This window comes from Mixophyes fleayi, chromosome 6, assembly GCF_038048845.1.
Source record: "Mixophyes fleayi isolate aMixFle1 chromosome 6, aMixFle1.hap1, whole genome shotgun sequence".
Taxonomy (NCBI): Eukaryota; Metazoa; Chordata; class Amphibia; order Anura; family Limnodynastidae; genus Mixophyes; species Mixophyes fleayi.
This window is the reverse complement of record NC_134407.1, coordinates 195974700-195990210: the sequence shown is the minus strand read 5'-3', so window position 1 is coordinate 195990210 and position 15511 is coordinate 195974700. Positions and strand designations below refer to the sequence as shown.

The 15511-nt window shown below is 39.1% G+C and overlaps 1 protein-coding gene and 2 non-coding genes across 3 annotated transcripts; all 3 read right to left on the bottom strand.

Annotated features, from left to right (window-relative positions):
* Nucleotides 1-3153: 3153 nt before the first annotated feature.
* On the bottom strand, nucleotides 3154-3226 carry TRNAR-CCU (transfer RNA arginine (anticodon CCU)). The gene has a single exon. It is a non-coding gene; the product is annotated as a tRNA-Arg (tRNA).
* Nucleotides 3227-3667: 441 nt separating this feature from the next.
* Nucleotides 3668-3740, bottom strand: TRNAR-UCG (transfer RNA arginine (anticodon UCG)). Its single transcript has one exon. It is a non-coding gene; the product is annotated as a tRNA-Arg (tRNA).
* Nucleotides 3741-7744: 4004 nt separating this feature from the next.
* On the bottom strand, nucleotides 7745-15287 carry ATP5PD (ATP synthase peripheral stalk subunit d). Its single transcript, XM_075177875.1, has 6 exons — nucleotides 15133-15287; nucleotides 12063-12193; nucleotides 10773-10869; nucleotides 10601-10672; nucleotides 8200-8262; nucleotides 7745-7925 (listed from the first exon to the last, which is right to left on the bottom strand). The coding sequence occupies exons 2-6, from the start codon at nucleotides 12182-12184 to the stop codon at nucleotides 7794-7796; spliced, it is 486 nt and encodes a 161-aa protein (XP_075033976.1). The 5' UTR covers nucleotides 12185-12193; nucleotides 15133-15287; the 3' UTR covers nucleotides 7745-7793.
* Between the last annotated feature and the right edge of the window lie 224 nt (nucleotides 15288-15511).

The following is a 15511-nucleotide window of genomic DNA, read 5'->3' as shown; positions in this document are numbered from 1 at the left end:
TGGAGATTAGACTGATGTGCACAAAAGTGTCTAATTGAATAGGTTGGAATGTATGTATCAATTCAGAGATAAGGCAGCTCAGCGCACACTCCCAGAAGTGTATTCAGCTGGGGCTAGTATGTTATTCAGAAATACTTTTACTATGGAGTATGGAGAGATTTTTTTTTATGTAACTTCATATTTTGAGGAGCTACTTGAAGTCTGGTGTAGCGATGGCTTTAGTGCAGGAGCACTTCAATTTTGAGATGAACGTTTGTACAGTCTGATACATGTTGGAACACATTGTGAATTTGCAGTAAATCATAGTTTTGTGTGAAATATGTTTTACCACTGGGGGATATTTGCCCCTTTGCTGCAAACACTTGAAAAAAAAATGTTCAAGAGGAAGCTAGTAGACAATATATTATGAAAAGCATTGAAATTATGCAGGAAAGCACAGAGTTTTGTGTGTGAACCATCTTTGGACATCAGCGCCCCTCAGCAGCGGAGGTTAGTTGAGCCTTCTCGTTGCACCCTTGACACGCCATCAAAAAAAAAAAAAGTCTAGCCAATCTCTCATTTGAAAGATCACTGCTTTGTGGAAGATAATTTGGACACTTACACAGAATTCCTTTGCAGGTAAATCTAACCACTGGTCACAAGATAGGAGGCCTTGGCTCATCAGTGCTTCAGGGATGTGGCAAATTGTATACGACATGGCAGACAAACTATGCCTACTACATGCAAACAGCTGTCAGGTGTCCAAGATCACATGAGAAGACTTCACAATGACTATTGTCATCACCGACCCCCCAATACACTAGTAATGGGGGAGGAATTGCACAGCAGGCAGAGAGATGACCCCCTCCACCACAGATAACATGCTCCAATTCGTATGACTCCAAAAGCATGTCATTGGTTTAATGATGCTGAGATGCATAGTCACTTGGCCGGACCGTGACCAGAGCACTCTTGTATGGGGTTTAAAGGATGTTGCATGTAAGTAAGAAAAATAGAGTTTAATTACAATCCCAACGGGAACTTCTTGTTTAGTCTAGAGATCTGTCAGCCAGCATAGCCAGAGTAGTATTGGTAGGGAAGGCAGGTTAGCACACGGTAATTACTTTGCCCTATGATTTTACTGGGTCTCTACATTGGTATGGTGGGGATCTGCGACATAAAATGTGGACTAGCTCGTTCTCTTTCAGTCTGTAAGGAGTAAAGTTTAGAAACGGATATAGATATAAACAGATGAACTATTTCTGGTCTCATTCATTTGGTCTGTGACAATCCGATTGCACAAGGCTTCAGGTTTTTGAAGTGGGAAGATTGACTGAAATGTTTCATTCTGCTACTAGGATAACACTTGGTCCAGGGACTCAAAAACACGTGGAGCATTCATATTGATCCATAATTTAACTGCAATTCTCCATCTGTAAACAATGTCATTCGCTCTCAAAGCAACTGTAATGGAATGGAAAGACCTTTGTTCACTGATGGTAGTTGCAGAAAAATGGAATTGAAGGTCCTCCTAAGCATTTCCCGCTGCTTTCAGAAGATTCTCTTTATGATGAACAATCCGCAGATGGGTGTCTCTAGGGTAGGTTCCTGCTGCATTTCCCAGTTTGGGGATCCTAAATTTGTGGAGTCGAAATGTGTTGGCAGTGTTGCGATTTCCCACTAAGCAGGACATTTGGTTGGACACTGGAAGAAGGAGAATCCAGGGAATAATGTCATCTTTACTTTCCCCCTTGTCTGTTCATGTGAGCTTTCTGGTAAGGACATCCACCCTGTTTTTATGTAGAGGATACAGATTTATGTACCAGTATTGGTCTATATGAAATGTGAGCCAATTAACCTACCAGTATGTTTTTGGAGTGTGGGAGGAAACTGGAGCACCCAGAGGAAACCCACGCAAACACAGAACAACATACAAACACAGAACAACATACAAACTCCTCACAGATAAGGCCATGGCTGGGAATTGAACTCATGACCCCAGTGCTGTGAGGCAGAAGTGCTTTTCAAATAATTTCAAATTATAAACTTCGACCAGGAGGTGGTGCTGTTATAGCACAAGCGAGGATATTACATAGTAGTACAATGGGAGTAAAAATGCATTTAAAGCGAATATTGACAAATGTTTAGAATCTGATCAAAAAGGGCAAAAAATCCTCAAAGTTCATTCATGTGGAATGGTTCTCCCAAAGTGCATTGCAAAACCCTAAAGGCTTGTGCCGGAACATCTTTTTTTTTATCCCCACCCCGCTAGACAAATTGAAAAATAAAAAATGCTTGCTATACACCTAGAAATATACACACCTAGACAGTTGCAGACGTCCTAAATGGCTAAACTTTAATACATGGGATTGATATAGTATTCTAAATGTAGGACTCTTGCTTCATTTACTGTGCATACCTCCGAGCATCTTAAATGATCAAGGAGAAACACTCCACTTTAAGCATCCTTTCCCTTTTAAACCCCCTACTGTTTAATAAGAAGAACTGCTTCCCATGACATTAAACTGATTTTAGGGCTTGTACACAGGTTTACGCTACGCCTGTGTTACGTTTGAGGCTATCACTGCAAATACATTTGATTGCACTCTAGGAAAGTGGCATTAGTAGTACACATGAGCATTCACCGTTAAGATCAGACGAATAAGGGCACAGTATGTTCTTTTGTCTGACACCAACGTTCCATCATTGGAACACTCAACTCATAGGGTTCTATTAACTATTTGTAGTGTTGGTTGATCAGCAATCATAAAGCGGAGAACGCAGCTTAAAGGGAACGTACCATGGATGGGTACAAAGTAGGAGCCGGTTTGTATGACAACGAGAATCATTCCAGGGAGTCAATAATGTATCTGAGTTGTCACCACGTTCAATTCCTCATTAGCGGCCTAGCAGCTCCAAGTGACAGGCAGAATACATTAACCAATCTATTTATTTATGAATGAGCAGGATTTGCACAATATCATCGTGTGTAATACAACGGCAGGAAACATAACAAGTTAAAACCAGCAGAGAACTATATAAAATCCTGGAATAAAACTAATATAAATGCTTCTTATCCCCATTTTCTAACACATAGTAATATAATTTGTAAAATGTCTTATGTGGGGTTAAAATTACGTTTTGAACAGCCTGGAAACAAAATTAAAACTTCCACACCCCAGATGGGACTCGAACCCACAATCCCTGGCTTAGGAGGCCAGTGCCTTATCCATTAGGCCACTGGGGCTGTACAAAGCTATTTGTTGCTAAATAGATATATGAGAGTGAGACATTGAATCCGTTTTTAACTATAGGGAGGTATATTTTTGGCTTACAAGCGTTTAAAGTACGAGTTCTTTTCCATTTTTTTGACGCGTCTTTTTGTATTATAATCTATAATACGTAGAAACACAATCAAACGAAGCTGTATATGCTGTGAATACTGTACGTAGAAACACAATCAAACGAAGCTGTATATGCTGTGAATACTACAGGCTACACGGTACTGTTTTCTAATGTATTTAAAATCTATGTACGTTTGCAATCAATGAACTGCTGTCCAAATGACATTGAGCCCATGTGCAAAATGCAATCCAGAAATAAGCAAAATTGTGCATACTTAAACGGAAGCTAATTGCATAAATAAAGCAACATTGAAAACCATAGCAAAATTGCTACCAAAAAGTTTCGACCACGAAGGGACTCGAACCCTCAATCTTCTGATCCGAAGTCAGACGCCTTATCCATTAGGCCACGCGGTCAATATGTTGGTGTGTTACAAAAGGATATATGCAGTTGTACCACATCTATATGTTACTCTGGTGTAATGATTTTTGTTCTTTAAATAGAAAACTGCAACATTTAAAGCACATAACATGAAGTTACAGTCTATCCCTCAATTAAAGGCTAATTTTGGATGCAGTTTACTTGCCTGCACTCCATGATACAGAAAGCCCCCTGATACTTCTAATGACCAGTACTTTTCTGTTGTAAACAAGCCTGTTAATGTGTAACTTTCTTTATCTAACCTTTGCCTTAATTAATTTTTTCCAGCGCACACACTGCTGGCATTGTAAAATATTTAAATCATACCCATTTGTCATGTGACAAGTGCATGGCCACGCCTCCTGCTATGAAATGCCTAAATCTACGGCATTGCATAGCAGGGGCGGGGCTTGAGGATGTGATTGAGCCCCGCCTCCAGCACAACCGGGAGGATGCGCACTCTTTTCTGGGAGTCCGGGAGGAAATTCCCAAGGGAGAGTAGGCAAGTATGTATTTAAATACAAAGTAATATAAAACGTGTATGTATATATTTATATATCATAAACTGCATAATGATGATGATGCTTCCGGCTGCGCACATTGTTGGACAATACGGTATAGAAATCTCCTCTCATCTCTATACTAGGGAAATTAGCAGAGGTTTTAGTAAAAATTCCAACATGATATGTCCACAGACTGTACCGGAGATACATTGCCTCACCTCCCGGCCAATTGAATCCCATCCTTTAAATACCAATCTTCACACTGATCAGCAACATGGTCAATATTTCTAGTTGGTACATAAAAATAGAGGACTATGGGAATATATATGTACATGAGTAAAGAGGGACAGAAAGCAGAAGGTAATTATTAAATCACTCCTCATTCTTTGATTCTGGTCTTCTTTGGTCTTCATCCTCGAACCTACTTCACCTCCCTCCTGTTTATCTTTCATGTTTATATATGAAACAAAAATGTTGTTTTTTTTATATCTGTCATGATTTGAGTTTTGTACGTCAATATTCAATGGTTTTCTCTGTTTTACTAAGTGTCATTGTATATGTATATATATATATATATATATATATATATATATATATATATATATGAGAAGGAAAGGTGGGGGGTGGATATAGGGCCAGTATTGTAATTCCAGGGAGTAGATTTCTCAAACCTCCTAAAAAGAAAAGGTGGAAGTGTTGCCCATAGCAACCAAACAGATGCTAACAATCATTTTCTAGACTGTACTAGCTACAGTTAGAACCCGATTGGTTGCTATGGGCAACACCTCCACTTTTCCTTTTTAGACAGTTTGATAAATCTACCGCCAAGTGACAATAGAAGATTTATAGATGAGAATAGGTTAAATACATAGGTAAGAAAAAAAAACTTCATTGACCATGCCTTTGACTGTGGCAATTATGTTAATCTTAGAAAGGTTGAATTGAGTACCAGGGGCCCCAGGATTTGACATGTTGAAGACGAGAAATATATTCCCTAGATGCCGCACACCAAATTCTGGTGATGACCACACTCATGGCTTGTTGTACTGGTTTCTGCCAATCATTAGCTATTCGTAATTTGGCTTTGTTGCGTAGATGGCGAATTGTACTGTCTGTAGGTTTGCTAATTGAATTAACCTGTGTAGAAACTAATACAATCGAGGGGTTGTGAAGAATATGGGTATTAGTAATTTTTGTAAGAAAGGGTATCAAACTCGTCCAAAATCTAGAAATGAGTGGGCACCAGATGTGTAAAATTGTTCCTATGAGTGCACAAGTTATCCAGCACAAATTAGATGATTGGGGATAAATTTTGGGACTTTATACCATCTAGTATAGATGTTATATACATTTTCCTTAGCAGCTGTATTGAGAATTTGGCTACACACACATGAGCTGGTCCTGGTCCCGAGTTGTTTCAAATGACTCTGTAAGATGAGAAAATAGTGCTATATAAGAACAATTGCGCAAGACAAGTTATTTTTGTTCTTTTTTTTTCATTTTCATTCCATAGAAATTTGCTGGAAAGTGATTGCAGAGATCTATGAAAGGGGGTTGAGGAAGAGCATTAATGTTTATAGCATTGATTCTACTGGGCCAAAAATGGCTCTTGGTGTTTAAGTTGTTTAATACCGGCAGCTAATGGGGTGTAGTTATTATTATTATCCTTTATAAGGCGCCACAAGATATTGGCAGCGCCGTACAGAGTATAAACAGTAGACCATACGGGGTAAAACAGTACAGAACAATAAACGAATAATACCAAGACTCCAAAAGTTCCAGGCAAAGCCATTACAGTGAAGCTAGAGCAGAAGATTAGGTATAGAAAGTGGAGGGCCCTGCTCGTAAGAGCTTACATCCTAAAGGGAGGGCAAGCAAGACAGCGGACATGGATACAGAGAAGGAGCGGTTAGCAAGGTAAGAGATGAACCATGCGAGGACAGAGCCAGAGAGAAAGAAAGGTCTGCAACAGGAGGAGTGGTCCAAGGCCGCAGAAAGGCCCAGGAGAATGAGAAGAGAGGAGGTCATTAGTAACTTTGGTCAGGGCGGTTTGAGTGGAGGGGGCGGAAGCCAGATTGGAGGGTCAAGAAGGGAATTGTCAGAGTACCGGGCGAGGCGGTCACAGACAATCTGCTCACGTAACTTAAGAGGCATAGGGGAGAATTGGTGTTCTTTGTAATTGAGATGCTCAGATAACAAAGGGCTAGAGATCTCCATTGTAATTCAAAACGGAGTTCTAGTAGTCTTAAGGTATGTGGAAGGAGATGGAAGGCCAACACTTCTGATGTGTTATTATTTATCTGGTATCCTTATTAGGGTCCATATGTCTCCAATTCAATAAACATAATAGGGAGCGAGACTTGGGATGTTGCTAGTTAATACAGCAGCCACAAAGTGAGATTTTGTATAGTATGAATCTGGATTCATACTTGATACAGGTCACTCAGATAAGTCAAATGAATATTGAGTCTAGTGGCCATAACCTTTGCAAAGAGCTAATCTGCAGGTTTAGTAGGGAATTTGGGCTACAACTGGTGCACTTGGAAGGGTCCACATTAGGATTGAGAATTACTATAATATTGGATTAGTGACACCGTTATTCTTGTTGATAATACAGAGATGTAATTTCTTACTGCACACACACTATTTTATGGAGTTCAACTGTAAACAATATTTTTATTTCCGTCACCATAGTGTGTATGTCATTCTTTGTGTTAAAACATCATTGAACAATACTCTATACTTGTATAAAAATGAAAGCTCCAGGTGTAGAGATGGTAAGATTTAAGTTTGATCCATAAGAAACAACTCCTTTGGGTAGATTTAGCCAACCTAAAAAGGAAAAGTGGAAGTGTTGCCCTTAGCAACCAGATTCTAGCAATCATTTTCTAGACTGTACTAGATATGACAGCTAGAATCTGATTGGTTGCTATGAGCAACACCTCCACTTTTCCATTTTAGGTTTGATAAACCTACCCCCTTTGTTTTCAAAATGAAAAACAATGCAGTGAGCTTGTACTCAAATTGCTTTTTGGACTTTGTATAAGAGAGTCTATATTTTCTTTTGTCCACCAAAGCGTAGTAATGGGACTGGAGAAGGAATAAGATCTGCGTTGTCTGTCAAGTTTTCAGTCGAGTGTGTAACCTTTTCAGCTGGACTTGGACAGATGAATATTTGACCAGAAAACAGTGTTTAATACAGATTAATGAGTGCAATGTTTGTATTGTGTTTCTAAACTTTGTCATGTATTCATACATACAGATTTGCTGCTGATCAGGATTCTAATTCAGCCACTACTTGAGCTGTGGGTTTCAGCCTCTGGTCAGGATTCAGGGTAGAGAAGACTTAGGGGATACTTAGGAGGCTTGTAGTAAATTTGCATCTATGGGTAAAGGTGCCTCCTGGTATTGCTTCCCTTGCAACTCCAATAGCCATTTGTTAGGATGTGCTGATGGATATGGCCAATATAGGCCTGATCAATAACACAGGAGACAAATAATTCTTGACATGTTTTATTGACATATAATATAGTATTATGGTGCTATTTATAATTCACTGATGGGCTTATGTGGCCAGTAGATGTATTTCTCTTTGTCCAACTTGGTCTCAGGGAAGGCGTCATTTAAGTCATCAATGGTCATCTGCTCAAATGGAATCATGTTCTTAAACTTTGCCAGCTGCAGGGAAGAGAAAAAAAAAAAGATAGTCCTGTATTTAAGGACGGTGCATATTGAGAGACAGAGACAGAACACAAGTTGAACCGTTCACTGAATCACACAACTGTTGAAGGTTTCTCTTTCCAAACAATCTCTTTGGGCTGCATAGGACAAGTAACACTCACTCAGTAATTGAGGAATGTTTAGTGATGTAACAGCAGGGATAGAGCAATCCCATAAACAAAGTAAGACCATTTAAAGAGAGCAGAAACTCAGTAGTTCTATGGACACTCACCTCTTTCTCATAATGTGCCAACCTGGCTTTGGACTCATCGATGTAGGCTACAGCAGCTTTATTCTTTAAAACAAAACAACAAAATTTAGATAGCGAAATACATTCTGAAAACCAAGAAAAACAATACTAGATTATTACCCATTACCTAGTCTCTTCATTTTCCACAGAGTCTATATAGCGATATACAAAAGTTTTAGGCATTACAGGCCTGATTCATTAAGGATCTTAACTTAAGAAACTTCTTATTTCAGTCTCCTGGACAAAACCATGTTACAATGCAAGGGGTGCAAATTAGTATTCTGTTTTGCACATAAAATACTGACTGTTTTTTTCATGTAGCACACAAATATCAACTTTAAATTTCAGTGTACAAATAAGCTATCAAGTATTTGTGTGTTACATGAAAAAACAGTCAGTATTTAACTTATGTGCAAAACTGAATACTAATTTGCACCCCTTGCATTGTAACATGGTTTTGTCCAGGAGACTGAAATAAGAAGTTTCTTAAGTTAAGATCCTTAATGAATCAGGCCCTACATTTTCAACTGGTTTAAAATAGCTTTCAGATATTTAAAAGGAGTATTTGAATCTGTATTTAAGGAGATAACCACCATTGGGCATGTATCCCAGTTGGTGGGTTCTCCCCCAAACACTTGTGATGTTGGTTCACAACCTACTGCAGTGGTCTAAATGTCACCTCTCATACCGACCACAGTTCTTTCTCTTCCTCACTAAGCACCATTTAACTGCCACCACATATGAAAGCCTTCGTAATATTTGAGGGTGATGCAAGTACAGTGATTATATATTGGGGTGCGGGAGCAGTCATCTCATCTGCATTCCAAGCAGCGTTATGATCATTGCATTATTCTCCAGGCCTCCAGCCATGAGGACTGGAAATGCTCAGGACTTTGACTCAGAATTCTGCCCCCCTGACAATGGTAATGGAACCAAGCTGGCTGTGAATGCCCCCAGCCATAATGCTGTCCCAAGGAACAATTCATTGGCTTCTCAGACACACAATGACAAACACCTCTGTTTGGGACACGGATGATATTGTGACATCATCATGGACTAACTGGGAGAAGGGAACCAGCTTGGTGCTGGTACGCCAGCCGGCATTGCAAATTTTATACAAGTGTTGTAACAGTGACGAGTTCCATGCCCAGTCCGCAAAGTATAAAGATCATGTGTCAGCGATTCTGCATAAAAACGGACATGTCGCTAGGCATCATACAAGCAAATTAAACTGCATCAATATCATGTGAAATCAACGATGACCCAAAAAAAAATGCCCTCTTCCAAATTTTGACTACCCAATTTCAGCCCAATATACCGGTGCACAAATCGCACTACACTATTAGAGAATAACTATTTAAAGCTAGAATGGGCACTCGTTAATCCTGAGACCTAGAAGCTCTACAAACCTCAAGTACATACAGAATTTTCTATCACTGTACTAGGAAGACCAAGATGTTACAATTGTGTATAATTTCTGGGGCTTGCTCAAATTGTGTGAAAGTAATTATTGGAAGAAACACGGAGTGTATTTTCTTCCTGCTTTTTCCCCATGTCAATGTATAAACTATATTTTTGCATGAGGAAGGTCTGCCTCTGTCACGGTAATGCTCTTACAGACTGGTGGATTGACACACTCAGACATGATCAGTGATATCACTGGTAGATTAAAAAGGAAGGAGCAGGGATGTGATATGCTGTGCTAGACTATTTTAGCTTTTTGACCAACATGATCAGAGACAGACGCAAACTTCAACTAAACTGCAAAATTACATTTTCGTAGATGAAACAGGAATGTCAAATAAAACTGTTAAACCTTACTTTTAAAAAAAATTAAAGCAGGACTGAGCCATTATTCCAATACACAAAGACATGGTTTAACTGAAAGCACATGGGGTAAAACTTATAAAAGCTATTTTACAAGTAAATTGTAATAACAGTCCATAGCAACCAGGTTGTTATATTTATAGTATAGTTTACAAAATTAAAGCAAAATGTATAATTGGCTACTATGGACAATACCAACTTCTCTAATCAGCTACCTGCATTCCAGTATACAACTATCCCTGCCTCAGTGTGCGAATCCACTAATCTGCAATCTTGGAAACTAGCCTGTCACACAAACTCTTGCTTTCCCCTGCTTCAGAATGATGTACGTTAGGGAAGCACGAGCCTTGTAGTACCCTGATGGATAGAACACACAACTAAACTTAATTTGCCCAGAATGTTAAGTATTGACTCAACAGTTGTTTCCATGTCCCTTGTTTAGCCCCGCAACACATAGGCTGTCATATATATTAATAGCAAATCGTTGTTTAGCTTGCTCTTGAAAATTGTGACTTAAGACAAAAAAATTGCCATTAATATTGTGTGGATGACTCACCATTTCCTGCTCCTGTGCGCTTATCTTCTCTGTCTGGTTATCAAGGGGCTCTGGGACGCTAACTGCGCTGAACTGAAAGTACAAAAAGCAATTTGTTATGTAGATTACTGAATAATTTTAATCAATATGTGATCAAATCCCTGTTGTCAAGAGGGTAGTGTGTCACACTTGCCTTCTTCTCAAACTCATCCACCATGCCTGCCTTGGCAATCGTAGCACGGTAGTGTGTCCAGTCAATGGTTGGGGGTTTGGCTGGGAGAGACGTCAACCTGTTGAAAGAAACTATTTGTAACATTGGTGCCCCGTTATGTACAAGCCATGAAGTAGATCTTACAGCTAGATCTAGGACACTCCTCGTGAGAACTCAAAAGTATTGTTGCATGGGGATGTGGGGGAAACAGCATGACAAATATACCACAGCACTGATTTAGGTCACGTCAAGGTTATATACTGGCCAATAGCAATTAGAAAGTTGGTCTATATTGGTTGTGAAGTTAACACTTTTTGCATATTGCTGAGAGTTTATTTCAAGTTTGCCTATGTAGCATTTAAAACAACATGTTTGGATGTTCTACTATACAGACTGCTATATTTCAACCACAACATACTCCACATTTAAGCATGTAAAACTTATGCTGCTAAAAATAGTTGCCCTACACTCTATGCAAGAGCAGTGGTAAAAATCACCTTGGAAGTTTTGGTTGTGACATTTGCAAAAAAGTGGGGAGATTAAAGATGAAATCTGCTTAACATTTTTTTTTCCTTTAATATTTTACCCTAATGCTTTTTACATTTATTTTTGCCCTTTCCCTGTTACCATTTTTTCCCTACTGGTTTTGGACACTTTTTCCACCCATCTTTTTGTTTTTGTCCCTGTGCTTTTCTAATTGGTTTTGCTTAACCCCCACCAAGTTCTGATATTAATTGTAAGTCTGTATACATTTCATGTGTTTTTAAATGTACTAAAACGATCCTCCGAATGCAGATCAATAGCATGTGAAGGTGCAACCCATTTGTGATAGGTGCACAAGGTCACTGTGGTAGGTTTACAATATATGTATCCACAAGTGGTTAAACAATGCAAGGGGTTTTCCACCTTCAGGTCTGGGGTCCAGTAGAGGTCCTTGGTACATAGGAGCACTGTGAGCTTGCAGCACCTTGCTATAGGTGGAACTATGGAGGTCAAAGTATCCTTCATCCCAACATCCTCATTAATGCATTTAAAACATTGAATGAGGATTTGTCCACTTGCTGTGTGTTAAAGTTTGAAACGCTGTTCTATTATATAAAATAGCTGACACCATAAGCAACGGAAGCTAGAAATGTACATAAAAACATATTACAATATAGATAAACTTAAGTGGTATTCAAAAATAAAATACCACCACATAACAAATGTGCAAAATAATATTACAGATGTGTGTTCCTAGGTTAAATAGCCATAAACCCTTCAGAGCCTCACTTTGCAGCCACAGCATCACTGCGAGTCTTCAGTGAATTGAACATGGCTTTCTGATTTGGGGGGACCCTTTCTGCAAACGCCATCCAGTCTACGGCCTTGATTGCAGCTCTACGACCCGCCATGATTACAATCTATAAAACAAGAGAGTCATGTGAGAAGAGAAAGAAGGCAGTACAAGAATCATACACACAGTTATAACTCTCCAAAACATAACAGAGACTAGATTCACAGATCCAGAACATCAATACTGAAACATACTTTTTTCAGCAGAGGAATAAACACTACAAAGTGTGTAGTCTGTAGTTTATGATATTTCTGAAATGGATAATGCCAGTAAAATGGTTCCAATGAGTTCAACCAGCTGGTAATGTGAAGCAATTCAAGATTGATTACACTCCTTGCCATCTTAGTATAGTCCCCTGAACACGCAGATCTAAGTGACAAAGCTACTTAGAGGAAGGACCTTTACTCAGTATTTTGAGATATACTTCCCAAACATTTCTCTGCTCCCGAAATGAGAATAATGTTCCCCTCCTTGCAACTAGAAGTTGCATGTAACAAAACCCCACATTTTTCAGAACTAGCAGATAAAACCTTTACAGCTGAACATCAGCAGTTAGTTACTTTTGCAGCCTTTGGATAGAACACAAAACTGCTTTGCAGATACAATTATAGCAAATATACAGAGCACAGTTTAGCCATGTTGTATACAATAGCAAACTAACTATTCCTGGAAAACATAAAGACCTTAAAAGAAAAACACAAACGGAAAACAGGATGATCATAAACAATGGAGGATATTATGTACAAAAACGATAGAGGTCTATAAATGGAAAACAATGTTAAAATGAACCTGTGGCAACTGTCTGACAACTAGACAGTACAAAAAGAAAAACCTACGGATACATTTACTAAGGTCTATTTTATTTCTTTACATAGAATATACTGGCAAGAAATATATAAGAGAATTTAGCAGACATTTCTCTAATTTTATTAAAGGGGAAACAGACTGAAATGTAATTATTCATCATCATCAATTAATATAGCGCCAACATATTCTGTAGCTCTTTACAATTGGGGACAAACATAGTAAACTAATAAACAAACTGGGTAAAACAGACAAAGAGGTGAGAAGGCCCTGCTCGCAAGCTTACAATCTACAATTATTATAGTTCCTTAAATAATAAATTGCTTGGAAAAAGTTAAGTGATGAAATGTGCAACTCCTGTAGCACCATACATTAATAACAGTTACAATTTCAGATGGCTGTCTACATTTTGTATTCACTTTAACCTTCCTAGCAATTAATAAAAGACCCATAACATGTATGGGATTCTGAAATATGAAACATTTTATTAACAGATTCATAACCAAAAACATTTGAATGTGCTTCCTATACTGAAGACAGACATCTAGGATGGATGTAAAGCACTGTGCAAATCAGAAACACAACATAGAATAAAAACACTACATCAATGAAACTAGCCAGCAGATGACAAGACAGGTCATCCAAAGTGAAAGAACTTGGCACCCATTACCCCAACTACAGAGGCTTCATATATCTTCTATACCACACAACTATTGCTCTACAACAACTAGATACCCACAAATTAGACTGGAAAAAGAAACTTGGGTCAAAATCCATACCAAAGGCTCTAAGAGCTCAATTACTGTACCTATAAAAGAAAACTCCTATACATTCTTCGCCAGATGGTACTTAGTGCTAGAAAGACTACACAAAATGTATCCCACCTAATCCAATCAATTCTGGAGAGACTATGGCTATGTAGGTAGCTTCATTCACATAGGCTTAGTCCTGCTCCCAAGATCAGTTCATTCTGGATCTCAATAAAATCACTGCCATTGTCACAACCCTGAGCCTGTCGCTCACCAACCTTCTCCTCTGCGCCCCAATAGCACATTAGATAAATCTCGTGATAATCACATAGGAGTTGTGAGCCGTTGCCGATAGGCGAGCCTCCCAAATTAGTCATTCCTGCCCAGCCGACCCTATACCCCCTCCTCTTTTATATTATTTTGCGCTCCACAGAAGATAATCAACACAAAGACCGGATATTGTTTATCTACTGCTATGAGACACTGGCCAAAGTGAAAAATTAAAAGTGGCAGTATGGAAAATGTAAGTGAATGAAATGTGATAGTTTTACAATGAAAGCAGTAGAAGTGGTGGTATGGCATATCACCGTATACCAGGCCCACCTCAACCACTGCTATTACATCAATAGGATTGTACTACGCCACAGTTCATGAATCTCTATGTTATCTGTGTACTGTCATGTTATTGTCTACTGTTTAAAAACAAAAATTAAATGAAAAGACATTAAAAAGCTAAAATCTTAAACAGAAAGTGCCAAAAGCCTACCTTTACATGAACACATCTAAAAAACACTCACATTGTAGGCACATGTGAATGCTGTTTAAACCTACACATAATTATAAAATTTAATATGTTACAATAAATTTTCCCCACTAACAGCTACAACTGTTACTCTGCTACCTTATGTATCAATAGTTCCCTCTCGTAGACCGTAAGGTCATTTGGGCAGGGTCATCTTAAGCAACTGTGTAATTTATTTGTATCACGATTTCCTCAATATACAGCACTGCATAGGTCAGCAAATTATGAATAAAGGATAATGTGTATAAAATGCACATCTAACGATGGAATGACAGTTAATGCACAATATTTTGCACATGTAAACTACAAGTGTGCAGAAAAAGATAATTTGGACATGATTACCCATCATAATACATGTACATGTTATACAACACATATATATATATATATATATAAAATAAATACTTTTTTTGCTTGTATGAAAGGACTCAGAGCCCCTGAGAGTACACTATGAACATAGACTACAGCCTTATGACATGACTATGCTCCCAGCCCCAGTCTATGACCCAGTATACAGGAGCAGCGGGGATATGAAGGACTCGGCCATGGTGTCTGTAGGTCGGCTCGGTACATACAAGGGGACATTACACCCCTCAGAGCTCCAGGGACAGACAGGGGACCTACAGGCCTCACACAGACCCCGGCTCTCACCTCTCGGCTCAGCGACCTCCAGTCACACTTGGCCGGGACACTGCAATGGCCACCAGCGAAAACTGACGTTAGTCCGCAATCCCCACACCGACCAATTACAGAGCGCGAGAGGAAACCGCTTGAACCAATCACCGAGCGGCTGTCAAACCCCCAGCGAGCTGTGACAGGCGTTTGCTTGTCACGTGATTGTAAAATTACGGGTCTAGCACGTCATGACCTTGAAGGATGGCGTCATGACATCACACGTCAGCAGTATGAATGCTCAATGCTGAGAGATGTTATAGGTGGGAGGAGCGTGAGTGTACATAGTAGTCGGGTGGCCGTTGCCAGTACTGTCCTAATGCTAGCCTCATACAAGTCCACTTTGGCAGGAACTAGT

What these genes read in the sequence shown, in the direction of transcription:
- ATP5PD (XM_075177875.1), bottom strand. Translation starts at nt 12,184, where the DNA reads ATGGCGGGTCGTAGAGCTGCAATCAAGGCCGTAGACTGGATGGCGTTT. An exon ending in AGTGATGCTGTGGCTGCAAA is followed by an intron (nt 10,870 to 12,062) that starts GTGAGGCTCTGA and finishes TTCTTTCAACAG; the next exon opens with GTTGACGTCTCTCCCAGCCA. An exon ending in GCGCACAGGAGCAGGAAATG is followed by an intron (nt 8,263 to 10,600) that starts GTGAGTCATCCA and finishes TTTGTTTTAAAG; the next exon opens with AATAAAGCTGCTGTAGCCTA.